General features: G+C 45.0%; 1 protein-coding gene across 3 annotated transcripts in view; it reads left to right on the forward strand.

The window, feature by feature from the left end:
• The window catches only part of eml2 (EMAP like 2), a 154682-nt gene that overhangs the window by 91982 nt on the left and 43472 nt on the right, over nucleotides 1–19228 (forward strand). For all 3 annotated transcript variants that reach the window (XM_059950995.1, XM_059950996.1, XM_059950998.1), the window contains 5 exons: nucleotides 2858–2987; nucleotides 5947–6096; nucleotides 8902–8971; nucleotides 12917–13027; nucleotides 15742–15837. In XM_059950995.1, the coding sequence (XP_059806978.1) occupies nucleotides 2858–2987; nucleotides 5947–6096; nucleotides 8902–8971; nucleotides 12917–13027; nucleotides 15742–15837 (557 nt within the window). The remainder of the gene's footprint in view (nucleotides 1–2857; nucleotides 2988–5946; nucleotides 6097–8901; nucleotides 8972–12916; nucleotides 13028–15741; nucleotides 15838–19228) is intronic.

The following is a 19228-nucleotide window of genomic DNA, read 5'->3' on the forward strand; positions in this document are numbered from 1 at the left end:
ACTTTGAACTTTATTCCTCTCTGTAGATTTTGCCCAACCTGCTGAGTTCCTACAGCCTTTTGTATGTGTTCAGTCGTAAATTGGAGTGGCCAGGAAAATTGACTTGGCTGAATCTCGCTCGGAGATGGGCAAAGAATCCAAGGCCTTGCCTTTGACTGACTGAATAAATAAACTGGGTTTGTTTGGCTGAGATATGGTCTGGTTTGTAATACAATAAGACCATTGATACCACACTGAACAAAGTGTGTGTGTGTGTGTGTGTGTGTGTGTGTGTGTCTTCAGGTACAATAAAATATGGAAAATCTCTCCAGGTAGTATTCAGGCAGGTTTGAGGGCATTTTTGATCATCTTTTATTGATTTGACCCAAAGTCCCGTGACCTGTATGTGCCGGTAAATGATCCAACAATCGGCTCCATTGTATTTGGCGATACTGATTATGAGTGAACTGGAGGAAATAGCTGGCTAGGGCACCTGGAATTTCTCCTTTGAGCTTCAGATGAACCCTGTGGTGTTTCAGTACTCTCTGGGTGGTTGGGCAGCCACTCATTCAGACAGCTTTTCGATCAGTGTCTTTATACCAGTGCCAGACAAGAATTGCTGCAGCCACTCTACGTGTGAAATCACCACCGATGCTCCCAAGCTGCTGAGTACCCCATTATGTACCGTTCTGCACAACACTGTGCACGTTGCTTCCCTCCTTATACTGTGAACTTGAGGCACAGTTGACTCAAATGTTTAAAAGCAGAAATGGACAGCACCTGTCAGGAAGCTTATCACTGTGGCTCTGACTTAGCCTCCTCATGTGGGAGAATCATATATTGCCTTCATTAACAAAGCGGCTCGGCAGGAGATGGACTTCTTGCAGAAGTTGGTAAAATTCCATCTTCCCCAGGACACACTCTGCCACCATAGAGAGCACCTTCATGTCAGCCTTTACTGTCTGGTTTGATGCAGCATCCTCTTATAATATACTAAAAAAACTTCAGCGAACTGCCAAGTCAGCTGACAATGTCATTGGCTGCAGTCTGTCTTCGCTACAGGGCTTCTTGTATGGGAGTCGGCAGGAAAAATCATTGTGGACACCACCCAACCAGCAAACTGCCTTGTCCAAAATCCCCCTTTTGGAAAGCACTAGAGGGCTGTTAAAACAAAAAATTCACACCGTCTTAAAAGTTTCTTCCCCGGGCCGTTAATCTGATCAACCATTTTAGGCAGCCACCCTTACCCCCTCTATTAACCCAGTTACTGCACTGCACTGTAAAAATACTCCAAACCACTTTTCAAACACAAGAGGGTCTACAGGTGCTGGAAATACAGAGCAACACACACAAAGTGCTGCAGGAACTCAGGGAGTCAGGCAGCGTCTATGGAAATGAATAAACAGTTGACGATTCGGGCTGAGACCCTTTATCAGGATGGGAAACGAAAGGGAGGAGGAGATAGAATAAGGTGGAAGGAAGGGAAGGAGGATAGCTGGAAGGTGATGGGTGAAGCCAGGTGGGTGGGAAAGATAAAAGGGCTGGAGAGGAAAGAATCTGATAGGAGCGGAGAGTGGACCAGAGGAGAAAGGGAACGAGGGGAAGACCCGGGGGAGATGATAGGCAAGTGAGAAGAGGTCAAAGGCCAGAGAGGCCTTTTACCTCTTTTATAATGCTGCTTACCACCTGTTATTTATGTATTTATGCACATTTATTCCATATCTGTACTTCAACCTCTCGCTTTACTCATTATCTAATTGTTGAATGTTGGTGTGTCACACCACAGCAAATCCCTAACACATGTGAGTGTTTCTGGTGAATAAAGTTGATTCTGGTCTGAGGCTGCGATCGGATTAGCTGTGATCTCTGCGTCACTGTGAACGGTTTCTACGTCACTGGTGCTTGTACCTGCTTCAGTGGGTCCTTAGCTCCAAAGCGGAGCAGACGCCATCGGTGACCTGAAGTTGATGGACGATGGAATTTCTTCAACACTTCTGCAGTCTATGGCATTCAGAATGGAGGAGATTGAGCTCTACAGCTTCACCACAGCCTTGTGACCCGTTCCCACCTCATGACGAGGATGTAGCGTTGGACTTTCAGAGGCATACATGCTTAGAATTCGTTTATTCTTGCTTTCAAATAGTTCCATCAGTGACTTCATTAAAAGGTTCACAACAGTGAATGTTTTCTGAATTATAAGGTGATTTTCACAGCATTAAAAGTTTCACAATTGTGACCAAAATGACAAGTGAATAATAGGCCAGAATAGGCCCTTATAAAACTCTGGTTAGGCCACACATAGAGTATTGCACAAGGTTCTGGTTGTCCCTCTATAAGAAGGATGTTGAGGCTTTGGAGAGGGTGCAGAAGAGGTTTACAAGGATGCTGTCAGGTTTAGAGGGCACGTGCTATCATGAGAGGCCGGACAAACTTGGGTTGTTTTCTCTGGAGAGGCAGAGGCTGAGGGGAGATCGGATAGAGGTTTACATGACTATAAGAGGCTTAGACAGAGTGGACAGGGAGAATCTGTTTCCCTGGGTTGAAATACCAGAGGGCATGCATTGAAGGTGAGAGGGGGTAGATTCAAAGGGGGAGTGAGGGGTAAGTTTTTTTACCCAGAGAGTGGTGGATGCCTGGTATGGTGGTAGAGGCACATATATTCGAGGCTTTTAAGAGACGTTTGGAGAGGCACGTGGATGTGAGGAAGATGGACATGGAGTAGGTAGGAAATTTAGTTTTTTTATTTTTTAGCTGGCTTGGTACAACACTGTGGGCTGAAGGGTCTGTCCTTGCGCTGTAGTATCGGGGTGTTTATTGTCAGGGCTGAATTCTGTGTGTGCGTCTCTCTCACTTCTGTTTATTTCTTTGTGCCTTTCAGAAGAGGGCTACGTGAAGATGTTCCTGCGTGGACGCCCTGTCACGCTGCACATGCCCCAGGCTTTGACGGGATCTTACAGGCTCCAGGCCACAACTGAATTACCAGCCCACAAGCTGAAGATGGAGTGGGTGTATCCTCCAGTATGAATCAGGGTCAGGTTTAGAATCACTGACGAATCGTGTGAAATTTATTAGAACATAGAACGTAGAAAACCTACAGCACAATACAGGCCCTTCAGTCCACTATGCTGTGCTGAACATGTCCTTATCTTAGAAATTACATAGTGTTACCCATAGCCCTCTATTTTTCTAAGCACCATGTACCTATCCAGGTGTCTCTTAAAAGACTCTATTGTATCCGCCTGCACCACTGCCACCGGCAGCCCATTCCACGCACTCACCACTCTCTGCTTAAAAAACTTAACCCTGACATCTCCTCTGTACCTACTTCCAAGCACCTTAAAACTGTGCCCTCTCATGTTAGCCATTTCAGCCCTGGGAAAAAGCCTCTGACTATCCACACGATCAATGCCCCTCATCATCTTATACTCCTCTATCAGGTCACCTCTCAATCTCCGTCTCTCCAAGGAGAAAAGGCTGAGTTCACTCAACCTATTCTCATAAGGCATGCTCCCCAATACAGGGAACATCCTTGTAAATCTCCTCTACACCCTTTCTATGGTTTCCACATCCTTCCTGTAGTGAGGCGACCAGAACTGAGCACAGTACTCCAAGTGGGGTCTGACCAGGGTCCTATAGAGCTGTAACATTACCTCTTGGCTCTGAAACTCAATCTCACGGTTGATGAAAGCCAATGTACCATATGCCTTCTTAATGACAGAGTCAACCTGTGCAGCAGCTTTGAGCGTCCTGTGGACTCGGACCCCAAGATCCCTCTGATCCTCCGCATTGCTAAGAGTCTTACCATTAATACTATATTCTGCCATCATATTTGACCTACCAAATGAACCACCTCACACTTACCTGGGTTGAAGTCCATCTGCTTTGAGGCTTTAAGTCTGCAGAGCAGTGTAATAGTTCATGCACCATTCGGAAATCTGGTGGAGGAGAGGAATTAATAGTTCCTAACACACTGAGTGTGTCCCTCCTCCCTGATGGTAGTAATAAGAAGAGGCCATGTTCTAGGTGATGATGGATTCTGCCTTCCTGGGGCATCGTCTTTTGAAGGTGCCCTCGATGCTGGGGAGGCTCGTGCCCATGATGGAGCTGGCTGAGTTTACAATTCTCTGCACCGTTGACCCAGCATCAGGTGGTGATGCAGCTGGTCTGGATGTTCTCCACGGTGCACCTGTAAAAACTTGCTAGAGTCTTTGGTAACATACCAGACCCCCTGAAACTCGCACTGAAATAGGCCTTTTCCGTAATTGCATCAATACGTTGGGCCCAGGGTAGATCTCCAGGGACAACGACACCCAAGAATCTGAAGCTGCTCACCCTTTCCTCTGATCCCTCTTCTACCATATTCCCCCTCCTCCAGCCCTTTATCTCTTTCACCCCTCCCACTCTCTCGGTTTCACCTATAGCTTACCACTTTGTATTCCTCCCTCCCCTCCCCCCCCCCCACCTTCTTGCTCCAACTTGTCATCTTCTCTTCCAGTCCTGATGACGGGTCTCGGCCCAAAACATTGACTGTCTATTCCCCTCCATAGATGCTGCCTGACCTGCTGAGTTCCTCCAGCATTTTGTGTGTGTGTGGCTCGGATTTCCAGCACCTGCAGATTTTCTTGTGTTTATGATAACTTCATTCCCTCCATCATTGAAACGTTCCTATTACCTATGGACTCACTTTCAAGAACTCTTCATCTCACGCTCTTAATATTTCTTGCTTTATTATTATTATTATTATTTCTTCCATTTTGTATTTGCACAGTTTGTTGTCTTTTACACACTGGTTTAACTCCAAAGTTGGTGGGTTCTTTCACTGATTCTAGCATGGTTATTACTCTTACGGATTTGAGTATGCCTGGGTTGTATATGGTGACCTATATATATACAATTACTTATTACCTGCTGGCGGTTAGGGCAGCATTAAAGGGCACCCATCTCCATAATGCCACACACAAATATAGAAGGATTCTTCATTGCTGTTTTCGTAACAATTTTTTGACAGTTTAGGGTTGCTAACCCTGAGCTGAGACACTGGAGGGTCTGTGGACCACTCTCAGTTTGGCCTCTTGTCCTTTGGCCAAAGCCTCGACTGCAGCCAGTGAGACACTCTGTCTCTGGGTCACTGAGACACACAAGCCTCCAAACCTCAACAAGGTTGTAGTCCTCTTAGAGAGACATAAATGTACTTTGATAATAATAAATTTACTTTGAACTTTGAAACCAGAGCACGCAGAGGAAACCCAATCTGGTCATGAGGAGAACGTACAGACAGTGGCGGGAATTGAACTCGGGTCACTGGCACTAAAACGCCATTACACTAATCGCTATGTTATGAGGCAGGAAGTTTGCTCGGACATCCTGAGTACCAGGCCCCAATTGCATGTCTTTGGTTTCGCCATCATTTGCTCTCTGTGGCCTCACGTGCAGGTTTGATCGGTTCGAGTCAACAAATATCAGGGAAACAAACAATTCTTCATTAGTAGTTCTTTTAATGGACTGAAACTATTTTGTGTTTTAAACATGAGGTTCTGGAGATTCTGAAAACCCTGAGCGATATGAAGTGCTGGAGTAGCTCAGCAAGCCAGGCAGCATCTGTGGAGGGGCCTAACCAGCGGACGTTTCAGGCTGAGAACATTTGGAAGATGTCAGGATTTTGTGAGGCTGACCACCCACGGACTGCTTCTCACTCACACAGAAACTGAGGTGGATTAGTAGTGTAGCGGTTAGCTTAACGCTGTTACAGTGCCAGCGGTCCGGGTTCAATTCCACCACTGTCTGTAATTCTCCCCGTGACCGTGTGGGTTTCCTCCCAGGGCTCTGGTTTTCTCCCATGTTACACAGATGTACGGGCTAGGCGGTCAATTGGTCACATGGGTGTAACTGGGTGGCATCGGCCCATTGGACCATGCTGAGTCTCTAATCAGGTGTCGTTCTGCAGTGACCTTAACGACTCTTCCCCAGCTATGGTTATCGCGGGCGTGATTGTCGCTCCAACCTCTATCTCCTGCCGACAGGCGAGATTGTGTATTTCATCGCATCGGTCGTGGTGTTGTACAACGTGGAGGAACAGCTACAGCGCCACTACCTCGGACACAACGATGACGTGAAATGGTGAGTGGCCTCTCGTTCTCTGGAACTGGGGTCTTGTATCGCACCGATCAGCTGTACAGGTGGAGTCCTCTCGATTTGAGGGCTTTGTATAGGAGCACCCCCTCCTCATTTGCGACAAGGTATCAACCAATGTTTCCAATTAATATCAGAGAATGTCCGCTGACGTCCTCAAAACAGGAAAAAAAATCTCCAAGGAATGAACGACAGGAAAAAGTTAGAAGCCCAAAGCCATCTCGTCACCCCTCCTACAAACAAGCACAGCAAAGCATCAGTCCTACCCTCTTCCCCTCTCCCCCCCCACGTCAGCAAAAGTATCACCCCCGCTTACCACTCGCTCTGTAAATCATAGCAAAGGCCCCAAAGAGGCCGTGATCTAGTCCATCACAAACCACTGTTTACCCAGCAGTTCAACATCCCCCAGGCTCTCTCTCTCGCTCTCTCTCAATAACGAGGGAGAGGGAGATATATGGGCCAGGCACAGCCAAGAAGGGCCAAAAGACCTGTTTCTGTGCTGTAATGTTCTATGGTTCTATGGTGCTATCACTCCTGCCACCGTGAGAGAGACCAACAGCTCGTTGTTTTGGTGTTACATTCTGCAGTGTTGCTCTTATTTTGAGTTCCCCAACTCGAGAATCAGCAGCAAGTTCTCTCTCACCATCGAGAGAGAGAGAGAGATTGCTCGAGTGCAGAGCCATCAGCCCGCGACACTTCAGTTGGCGACAGCGGTGAGGAATCGGTCATGCACAAGGCCGCACCCTGAAGGCACACGTCTTCCAGGCCGCTCCTGGAGATATTAAAAATGCTAGGCCGCTCGGCAAGCTTTGAGAGCGGGAACCCACCGGCGATAGTGTCAGGACTGTATTCCCAATCTAATACCCTCCACTACCTCCTGATTCCTGTTAGAGTCATAGAGCACTACAGAAGCAAGCAAGCCCTTCAGCCCATCTAGTCTATGACAAACCCATCAGCCCTAACCTGCACCATAGCCCTCAATACCCCTCCCATCCATGTACTGATCCAAACTTCTCTTGAAAGTTGTAATCGAACCTACATCCACCAACTCCACTGGCAGCTGTTCCACACTCTCAGCACCCTCTGAGTGAAGAAGTTCCCCGTCAGGCTCCCCTTTAACCCTTAACCTATGACCTCTAGTTCTCATCTCACCCGACACCAGTGGAAAAAGCTTGCTTGTATTTACCCTATGTGCATACCCTAAGTTACCCTATTTACTCATTGTGCATACTTCATTCTCCTATGCTCCAACCTTTCCCCATAACTCAGACCATCAGGTCCTGGCAACGTCCTTGTAAACAAAAACTGTAGACATTTAGCTGTAATCTTTCACCCAAGTCTCATGCACTGGAAACTTTTTTGATTGTCTTGGGCCCGCAGCTCCCAGTAGAGAATAAGCCATTGTCCAAAATCGATGGTAAAGTTGGAATTCATCAAAGTTTCTGTAATCCATTGGCATATACAGCTTCACCAGAGCCCTCTTGGCTGCCCTTGGCCATTTCCACCCATCGCCATGGGGACACAGGATTGGACTTTGAGAGGGTTCCATTGGAAATAATTCATAGTGGCAGTTGGGCAGGACGTTCTGACTATCAACAAAATGATTCACACTAAGAATGGGAGATCGATCAGTGAGTGACAGGCATTTTTCTGGAAAAAAAAATGGAAAGAAAAAATCAGTCCTGTAAAATAAAAATTAGCTACCTGCATTCTTTGTCTTAATACTATTCCACAGGCCCCAGAATTTAACCTCTTGGACATTACTATTTCGGAGGGAAGCAGCGTCCATCATCAGAGATCCCCACCACCCAGGCCATGATCTCCCCTTGCTGCTGCCATCAGGAGCCTCAGGACTCACACCACCAGGTTCAGGAACAGTTTCTACCCCTCAACCATTGGGCTCTTGAACAAAAGCAGATAACTTCACTCGCCCCATCAGCGAAATGTTACCCACATCCAATGATCTCACTTTAAGGACTCTTTATCGCATGTTCTCGTTATTTATTGCTATTTATTTATATTTGCATTTGCACAGTTTGTCTTCTGCACTCTGGTTGATCTTTCATTGATCCTGTTATAGACACTATTCTGTAAATTTGCTGAGTATGCCTACAGGAAGATGTATCTCAGGGTGGTATATGATGACATATACGTGCCTTGATAATAAATTTTACTTTGAACTCCAGAGTTATAAAAAGCTGCAAATGGTTCACAGACCAGGTCCTTGTACAGTGGGTCTTGCTCCTTCCTCACGCCCTGCAGGTCTCTGCTATTCCCACACTCCCCACCACTTCAGCCTCTAGACATAACGACACTGAATTCTGATCCTATTCCCACTTCACCTGCCTGCTGCCTGGACCAAAGTCTTGAGGCATGGGGGCCTCTGCAAGGTGAGGAACTTCAGAAGATGTTGGGACCCTTGTAAAGACGGACCGAGGAATTACGTTTGCCTCTGTGCATGCAGAAGGTATTCCTCGATCCGGCTTTTCAAAGCCACCCCTGTTGTGCCTCTTGGCTTTTAACAGCACCAGCTAAGAGGAAGATAACCTGTCAAATGAAAACCGTGAGGGCCCGCCACCAAGATAATTTGAGCCCCTCTTAGCTGGTTCCAATGTCCTCCTCCCATTCACTGCAGACATCTCACACTGAAGGACCAGCAAATCTCGGGCAGGCCAAAGTGGGTCTTTAACTGCATTGGCTTTCGAGCAGATATTAGGATCGTGGTGTTATTTTAGAAGTGGGGCACAAAGCCAGCGTGATGACTCATCTACCTCTACCTGATCTGTTTCTCAGCCTTGCTGTTCACCCGGACAGAGTCACCATGGCAACAGGGCAGGTGACAGGAACCTCTAAAGATGGAAAGGTACGATGTGCATTCAAATTCTGCCTTAATTAGTCAAATGCAGGAGGTGAGTTTGCATTCTAATCTTCATCCGCTCAGCGCCTGAAGGTAAAGATGTGTCGTCCGTTCGATTATGGGGTTCTTGTAGAAAGAGCAAACACTGAGACTTTGTGTGGCAGGGTTGGTGGGTTCAAAGTCATCCACTGTAGGTGGGTCAAATTACTCCTTCTCAGTGATTCTCAAAACAAGAATAACTGACTCCCACTCCTGTATATCCTCTTGATACAAGCTCCAGCTTCTAATTTAGACTAGAGGCAGCACTGTAGTATTGCAGGCGAAGCTCCTGACTCACACTTCGCTCATCTAGTCCATGCTGAACCATTTAAACTGCCTCCTCCCATCGATCTGTTCCCAGACCATAGCCCGCCAAAACCCTCCCATCCATGTACTTATCCAAACATTGAAATCGAGCTTGCATGCACCATTTGTGCTGGCAGCTCATTCCACATTCTCATCAATCTCTGAGTGAAGAAATTTCCCCTCATGTTTCCATTGAACTTTTCACCTTTCACCCTTAACCCATGACCTCCAGTTGTAGTCCCACCCAACCTCAGTGGAAAAAGCCTGATTGTATTTCCCCTATCTACGCCGCTCATAATTTTGTGTGCCTCAATTAAATCTCTCCTCAACCTTCTACATTCCACAGAATAAAGTCCTAACCTATTCGACCTTTCCCTGTAACTCAGGTGATCCACACCTGGCAACATCCTTGTAAATTTTCTCTGCACTCTTTCAACCTTATTTACACCTTTCCTGTAGGTAGGTGACCAAAACTACACACAATACTCCAAATTAGGCCTCACCAATGTCTCATACAACAACATAACATCCCATCTCCTGTACTCAGTACTTTGATTTATGAAGACCAATGTGCCAAAAGCTCTCATTTCAACCCTATCTACCTGTGACGCCACCTTCAATGGATTATGTACCTGTATTCCCAGATCTCTTTGTTCTACCACACTCCTCAGTGCCCTACTGTTCACTTTGTAAGACCTACCCTGGTTGGTCCCTCTGGAGTGCAGCACCTCACACTTGTCTGCATCAAATTCTATCTGCCATTTTTCAACCCATCTTCCCAGCTGGTCCCGATCCTGCTGCAAGCTCTCATAGTCTTCCCCACTGTCCACTGCACCCCCATCTGCAAATTTGCCAATACGGTAAACCAAATCATCATCCAGATCATTGTACAGCCTACAAACTACAATGGACCCAGCACCGATCCCTGTGGCACACCACCAGTCACAGGCCTCCAGTCAGAGAGGCAGCCCTCTACCACCACTCTCTGGCTTCTCCCGCAAAGCCAATGTCCAACCCAATTTACTACCTCATTTTGAATGCCAAGCAACTGAACTTTCTTGACCAACCTCCCATGTGGGACCTTGTCAAATACTGAAGTCCTTGTAGACGACATCCACTGCCTTGCTTTCATCCACTTCCCTTGTAACTTCCTCAAAAAACTCTGCAAGCAGTTTGAGTTCAATCCTGCCCTCCACCCTGGAGGGGAAATATCAATAAGATTGAAAGTGTACAGAGAATCTTCCCAAGGATGTTGCTGGGACCTGAGGGCCTGTGTTAAAGGGAAAGGTTGAATAGGTTAGGACTTTAGAGCTTGGGTGAGATGAAAAGAGTGAAGGGTGAAATATTTAAGGGGAACTCCTTCACTCAGAGGTTGGTTCGAGTGTGGAACGAGCTGCCAGCTCAAGTGGGAGATGCAGGTTTAATTGCAACATTTAAGAGGAATTTAGATAGGTTCATGGATGGGCCAGGGTTGATGGGAGTCGGCAGAATAACAGTTCTGCATGGACTAGATGGTCCAAAGGGCCTGCTCGTGTGCTGCAGTGCTCTATGACTCTAATTAAATGGGCTCCTGATGGTTAGCATGGCCTAGATAGGCTGAAGGGTCTGTTTCCCAGCTGTGTGACTGTGCTTACACTCTATGCCTATCTTACTTCACAGAGAAATTCCCCACGTTGCTGTTAATTTACAGACTCTGTTAACCTCTTATAGTCCTGCTCCTTCCAACTGTGCTGATGCCTGGAAACTGGGGGAAGAGCCGATGCTGATGTAGTCTGGCTGGTTGAAGATCATCCTCTTATTGTACTGCCCAGAGGGTCTCTGCATTGGAAATAGTGGACAACTATCTGCCATTGATAGCTGAATGATTTGTGGTTATCTTTTACGTGTATTTGGGCTTCGGGAAAGGTAGCACTAACACTGTGACCCAGCCTATGAGAAGATTCCACCTCCCCCTCACCCGCACAAAGAAATACCCTTCAAGACCCCTTTTTATCTCTTGCAACCTTCAGCCTAGACACACTCCACTCAAACATAGGTAGGAAGGAGTGTGAGGGGGAGCATTTTTCACCAGTATCTAATCTTAACAATGTGCATTCAGGCAAAGCAGGCTGGCAGCTGATGTCCGTAGTGAAAAGACCTCTGTCTGTGGCATAAACAATGAGCACAAAACAACAGCTTCTCAGTCAATGTCAGCAAGACCATTATTGACTTCAGGAGAAGGAAACCAGAGGTCCATATGCCTCACAACACACACAAAATGCTGGTGGAACTCAACAGGCTAGGCAGCATCTATAGGAAGAAGCGCTGTCGACGTTTTGGGCTGAGACCCTTCATCAGGACTAACCGAAAGGAAAGATACTAAGAGATTTGAAAGTAGTGGGGGGAGGGGGAAATGCGAAATGATAGGAGAAGACCGGAGGGGGTGGGATGAAGCTATGAGCTGGAAAGGTGATTGGCGAAAGTGATACGGAGCTAGAGAAGGGAAAGGATCATGGGACGGGAGGCCTCGGGAGAAAGAAAGGGGGGAGAAGGGGGAGCACCAGAGGGAGATGGAGAACAGGCAAACAACTAAATATGTCAGGGATGGGGTAAGAAGGGGAGGAGAGGCATTAACGGAAGTTAGAGAAGTCAATGTTCACGCCATGAGGTTGGAAGCTATCCAGTTGGTATATAAGGTGTTGTTCCTCCAACCTGAGTTTGGATTCATTTTGTCAATAGAGGAGGCCATGGGCCATGGGTTCCATATGCCTCATTAGGGGATCAGCGATGGAGAGAATCAGCAACTTTAAATTCCTCACTGTAATTATTTCAGAGGACCTGTCCAGGGCCCAGCATTTAAGTGCAATTATAAGCAAAACGCAGCAGCACCTCTATTTCCTCAGGAGTTTGGGAACACTTGGTGTGACATCTGCAATGTTGACAAACTTCTATAGACCTGTAGTGATGAGTATATTAACTGACTGCATCACAGCCTGGTCTGGAAACACAAATGCCTTTAAATGGAAAATTCTATAAATAGTAGTGGATATGGCAGGTAAAGCCCTCTCAACCACTGAGCTTGAGCACATCTACATGGAGTGTTGTCGCAGGAAAACAGCATCCGTCATCCAGGACCATCCAGGCCGTGCTCTCTTCTCACTGCTGCCATCAGGAAGAAGGTACAGAAGCCGTGGGACTTGCATCACCATGTTCAGGAACAGTTATTATCCCTCACCCGTCAGGCTCTTGAACCAGAAGGGGTAACTTCACTCACCCCATCACTGAACTGTTCCCACAACCATGGACTCACTTTCAAGGACTCTTCATCTCATGCTCTCAATAATTATTGGTTACTTGTTTGTTTGTTTGTTTATTTATTTATTACTTCTTTATTTTTGTATTTGTACAGTTTTTTTTTGTCTTCTGCAATCTGGTTGAATGCCCAAATTGGGCAATTTTCATTGATTCTGCTATGCTTATTATTCTATATATTTACTGAGTATGCCTGCAAAAAAATAAATGGTGACTGGTAGTAAAACTTAGTCTGAACTTTGAACATCGAGGACACTCTACCCCATGTACAGTATCAACAGATTTAAAAAATGCTTCTTTTCTCCCTTTTCTCAGCAACTTCCACCTCACGTTCGTGTCTGGGACTCTGTAAGCCTTAACACACTGCATGTGATTGGATCAGGATTCTTTGATCGAGGCATTTCTTGCGTATCCTTCTCCAAATCTGTAAGTTCATTTTGGATTTTATTAGAATATCGGTTTCACTGTTTGCATCTGTGTAGTCCCTGGGGTTTAGAATGGGCCAAATGTAAGAAAATGGGTCACCTTGTTCGCAATGGATGAGCTGGGCTGAGGGGCCTGCTTTCTGTCTCTTTCTCTCTCTGTCTCTCTATCTCTCTTTCTCTCTGCTTCTCTCTGTCTCTGACTTTCACTCTTTCTCCAGTTCTGAGCACTAGTTATGACCCAGTCTAAGAGAAGATACCCCCTCACACAAAGAAAAATCCTTCAAGACCCCTTTTTTTTTATCTCTTGCAACCTTTGGCCTAGACACACTCAACTCAAAAATAGAGCAGCAGGTGTGTAAGCGGGGAAACATTCTTCAGAGGTTATCTAATCTTAACGATGTGCATTCAAAATGAAGACAAACCACTGGTCAATAATGTAGCTGGGGCTACTGTGGCCTATGGCTATCAGTCCGGGAACGGCTGTAATTCGATCACTCAGCTGGTTAATCTCATTTCATTCCAAACCGGTCACTTAGCTGTGACTGATTGTAGCGGAGTTACCCTGTAGTGCTGTTTCGACTGTAGTTATACTGTGACAGAGCACCATAGTTATATTAATGATCTTGTAAACCTAATATTCTTGCGAGTTCATATCCCTCCATGGATGCTGGGGAATTTAATCTTGATTAATTAACTAACCTGGAATTAGAAAGCTAGAATTTACAAGATTATTGTTTTAAATATCCTGTTCACCAACACTCTAAGGAAGGAAGTCTGCTGTTCTTTTCCCGTTGGACATGAATGACTTTTAAATACAGTGGATTCCAGTTAACTGGGGCACTTCGGGACCAGGACATTTTGTTCCAATTAGAGCGGCAGCCCCAATTAGCCAATGGAAATAGTTAAAAGAGTATAAAGAGACAAACTGAGTAACAATTTATGTATTTAAATGAAATACTGAACAAATTAGAACACTACTAAAACCTGTACAGTAATATAAAACTGTGTATTAGTTCCTAATAGTTATCGATGAAGGATTCACCCAGTGTACACTGCCACATTATTTTGATTGACTGTAAATGAACAAAATCAGTGTAGATAACAGACAACCTTCATACACTGCCTTAAGGCTTTTGCACAGGACTGTAGTTGTCATATTTGTATTGTACTGTACTTGACAACGTGGAGCAGAGAGCGAGATTGTAGATCTGGCAGGAGCAAAGGATGTTGGGAAAGGTGAGGGTGGAGCACTGTAGGAGGGGTGTGGGGCTGGTGGCAGAGAAGGAGTGCCAGAGGTGTACGGGTTCAAACACCCCCAGCTCTGAGACACCAGGCAAGGTCAAGTGATTCCAAACAATCGGTTTGTTGATCATTACAGAATGTCTCTCTGGTGCTTCCCACTCCCTCCCTCTCCCTTCCCCTTTTCCCAACCATGATTCCCCTTTCCCTGCCCCTTCCCACTCTCAGTCCATGATCAGAATCAGGTTTATCATCACTCACATGTTTTTGCACAGTACTGTATGTATATTTCTTCCTACAAATTGCAGAACTAGTTTCCTCCCTCTACCCACCTCTAGTAATTGTTCTTCTCTACCTTGTATGTTTTTGATGTCATTCATTACCATCGTGTGGAGGTGTGGTTTCAATACTGAGTGATGCTTTGCAACATAATCAACATGAGGAAGGTAGTGTATACAGGGCCCGGTCATCACCCAGGGATGCCTCTACTGAAATGGTCAAAGCAGCGAGATGGACTAAAGTGGTTGATGAATGAAAGATCAGATGTCAAAGGTGAAGTCAACACTGGGCAATTTTTTTTGGAAGTGTTGCTTCCTCAGAAATCTTTTTTTATGTGTGTAGACTGCTTGAAGCGGAATACAAATAGAATTTCAGAGTACTTGAATCACACAGGAATTTGGAGAACCAAGAAATTAACTTTTATTGAACATTGTGCATTTACTTGCATAACAGTGCAGACACTTCACAATAGTTCAATTGTTTTGTTGATGATTTTCAACTGTTTTCAGTGTCTGAGGCTTCTCGCTTAAGCGTCCAATAATAATCAGCCAGTATTGATGGATTCCAGTTGCCCTGATGCCGTTTCTCCGTGACCGCAATGTCCTGGTGAAACCTTTCACCGTGCTCGTCACTGGCAGTGCCAGGGTTTGCAGAGAGTGGGAATGCAGGAAATGAATCTTTAGTGACAGGTTGGACTTCATGGTTCTGTATGCTTGAAGCACGTTGTCAACCAGTAGTTTGGTGCTCTGTAGTTGCCAAGAAAGTTTTCAACAACATCCTTGTCCCTGCCATGAAATTTTCTCTGGTCCCAAAAAGGCAGCTTATCACCACCTTCTCAAGGGCATCTAGGGATGGGCAATAAATGGTACTGCCCACATCCTGTGAATGATTAAATTTTAAAAATTGCCTGTCTTTGATATCCTGTTTGATTCTCTGACTAACAAGAATGCCCTCCTTAGTCTTGGCATCAGTTATTCTGACTTAAAATAAGAATTGAAATAACAAACATATGTGTTTTTTTTAAATGACTTGTGATAGGAGAATTTCAAAGTGATTTTCACAATCAGCAGCCTCAAATCCATATGATACACCTAAAAGTATTCAGGAAGCAGAGCCTTTGTTGTTAAACCCGGTGCAATTATGTGTTACTGGTACATTTGTTGAGCCTCATGTAACTGAATTTGATTCATTTAAAAGAATGGAGGAGCTCACCTGTGCGCAGTGGATGACTCAAATGAACACATACTCTCTGTATGGGACTGGCAGAAGGAGGGAAAGCTGGCTGAAGTTAAGGTAAGATGATTATTGAACATAGAACGCAGAACATTACAGTACAGGACAAGCCCATCAGCCCGTGATGTGCGGACTTTATAGCCAACTCGAAGATCCCTCACACATAGCCCTCCATTAGGGATGGGGGGGGAAGAGAGGGGGCACAGTAGTGTAGTGGTTAGCACAACGCTGTACAGTTTTAGCAGCCCAGGTTCAATTTCCACCGCCGTCTGTAAGGAGTTTGTACGTTCTCCACCCCCCCCCCCCCCCCCGCCGGGTGGGGGTGACCCTGACTGGGTGGGTTTCCTCCAGATGCTCTGGTTTCCTATGGAAGAGGTTTCGTATGGTATGTTAATTGATCGTTGTAAATTGTCCCGTGATTAGGCTAGGGTTAATTTGAGGGTTGCTCGGTATCATGACTCAAACTGCTGGAAGGGCCTGTTTCGCACTGTATCTCAACAAATAAATAAAGTTTTCTGTCACCAATAGACCTATCTAAATGTATTAGCCTCTATTACCACCCCGGCAGTGCTTTCCTTACACCCACCACTCTCCGTGTAACTCCAACATCCCACTCACCATACTTTCCCCAATTACGTTAAAGTTATGTGCCTTCTATTAGCCATTTCTGCCCTGGGTGTCGACTGACTCTGGCTGTCAACTCAATCAATGGCTTTTGTCGTCTTGTTCACCTCCATCAAATCTCCTCTCATCCTCTTTTGCTCCAATGAGAAAAGACCTAGCTCGCTCAACCTATCCTATAGGAAGTAGTGGACATGGCCTAGTCCATCATGGGTAAAGTCCTCTTCGAGGTAATCTGCACAGAGCATTGTTGCAGGAAAGCAACGTCCATCATCAAAGAACCCCTCCACCCAGGCCATGCTCTCTTCTAGCTGCTGCATCAGGAAAAAGGTACAGGAACCTCAGGACTCACACCAGCAGGTTCAAGAACAGTTACTACCCCTCAACTATCAGGGTCCTTAACCAAAGGGGATAACTACACTCAACTTGTCCCAACACTGAACTGTTCCCACAACCAAAGGACTCACTTTCAAGGACTCTTCTCAATATTTATTGCTTGTTTATTAATTTTTTCGCAGCTCGAGCTGGTAAAACCTGAGGTATGGGCATAGCCAGCACACTCATTTCTCAATGAACTTTTGAACTATTCTAGTGGTGTTGAGTATTGTGGCTTTTTGGAGATTTACACAGATATTACTGTGTAGCCCTAATTTCTTAAAGCTATTGTGTAGTAACTTTGGTATGATACCAGTTGTAGATATCGCTATTGGGACAATGTATACCCTGTTCATGTTCCGTAGTCTTTCAATTTCCTCTTTTAATTCAGCACATTTATGGTGTTCTTCACTTACTGATTTCTGTGAGCTATGTGTTTGGAATGGCAATTTCTATTAAGTATAGTAAGTCTTTGCTTGTTTGTCCTGTATTATTATATCTAGGTCCTATCTGTAATAACTGATCTGCCGTAATATAATTTGTGGTAAGAAATCTCTGACTCTAAAACTGGATCAGGATTGTGTTTATAGTAAGGTGCAGTTTCTCTTTTAAAGTAAAGGTTTGCTGAATGACGTTTGCCACTTGACTGTGCCTGTGTAAGTAATCAGATTGAGTTAAATCGCTACGGGATCCTGTAATTGTTTCTGGTTTCTCTTGGCATTTTCTATATTTATTGTCTTGAATTTATTGGTATTATATTATGCTTTTTAAATAAGTTTTTGTGTTAACCTCCTGGTCCTGTATTGCTACAGGAACCCCTCTGTTTCTGGGAAGAACGGTCTCCAGCTCTGAGCCAGGCGTTCGACTCTTCCTTGTCGACATCTAGTCTGCTCAGGTTGTGGGGCTGTCTTCCATGGAGGCACATGCTCTTCCATTGGTTAACTTTTTCTTCAGTAGTGATAATGTCTTCATTTTTCTGGATTGTGGCTTTCATTTACGTTTAGTGGTGTGTACTTCTTACCAGAATTGCAAGTGCTTGCATGGAGTGCTGATTCCGATTTTCTTTGATGAAAGCATCCTTAGAAGTTGTATCTGGCTGTTAATGTCTGTTATTCCTCTTCCCCCTTCTGTCCTCAGTAGTGTTAATCTAAGCACATTTGAGTGTACATAGTGTTTTATGAAAATTGTCATTTCAGTTCTTATTTTTCTTTGTAAATTTTCCAGACCAGTTTCGGACCAAAATATTATGCCAAAAGAAAATGTTAATTTGGGAATAGCAAAAGTGTCTATTACTTTTGTTATATTTTAACTGTTGAGTTCTGTTTGGTAGATTTTCTTAAGCCTTGAAGTAAATTCTGTCAAAAATTTTTCCTCTATCACACTATGATTTATTTTCTTTGCTTGTTGATATCCCATGTTTCATATTCATCGATCGGTTGTATTGTATCCTGCTGCGCTGTTTCGTATTCAATTAGCTCCATTGCACCTTTCTTTGATATTATTGTTATTATTATTCCTTTTTTTTCTTTCTTTTTGTATTTATGCAATTTGTTGTCCTTTTGCATACTGGATGTCCACACTGTTAGAACATAGAACACAGAAACCTACAGCACATTGCAGGCCCTTCAGCCCACAACATTGTGCTGACCATGTAACCTGCTCTAGAGAATGCCTTGCGTGTCCCTAGTGCACAGCCCTCTATTTGTCTGAGCTCCATGTGTCTATCGAAGAGTCTCTTAAAAGACCCTATTGTATCCGTTTCCACCACTGCCACCAGCACCACCACTCTCTGTGTGAAAAACTTACCCCTGACATCCCCCTGGTACCTATTTCCAAGCACCTTTAAACCATGCCCCCTTGTTTTAACCGTTTCAGCCCTGGGAGAAAGCCTCTGGCTATCAATATGATCATTGCCCCTCATCATCTTATACACCTCTATCAGGTCACCTCTCTTCCTCCATCGCTCCAAGGAGAAAAGGCCAAGTTCACTCAACCTACTCTCATAAGGTACACTCTGTTGCTATGGTCTTTCATTGATTTGATTAGGGTTATTGAATTTATAAAGTATGCCCACAAGAAAATGAATCTCAGGGTTGTACAGTATATGGCAACGTACACGTACTTTGATAAAAAATTAGCTTTGAACTTTGAACTCAAGACAGGCTCTCTAATCCAGGCTGTTAATCTCTTCTGCACCCTCTCTGAAGCTTCCACATCAATCACATACAGTAATTCTCATCGAATTCGTCTGTCCAGGATCAGCTTCTCCCAGCTGCGGAGATAACCCAGTGTCTGAGGTGTCCCAAAGCTCTTTGCTGTTGGAGTGGAGGATGTGGGACAGCTGGTGGACACTCAGCAAGTTTGCTGATGCCACGTCATCCTAAGCCCAACGTATCGATGCAGTTACGAAGAAGGTGCAACTTCATTAGGAGCTTGAGGAGATTTTGTACGTCAC

Source organism: Hypanus sabinus, chromosome 26 (genome assembly GCF_030144855.1).
Source record: "Hypanus sabinus isolate sHypSab1 chromosome 26, sHypSab1.hap1, whole genome shotgun sequence".
Classification (NCBI taxonomy): Eukaryota; Metazoa; Chordata; class Chondrichthyes; order Myliobatiformes; family Dasyatidae; genus Hypanus; species Hypanus sabinus.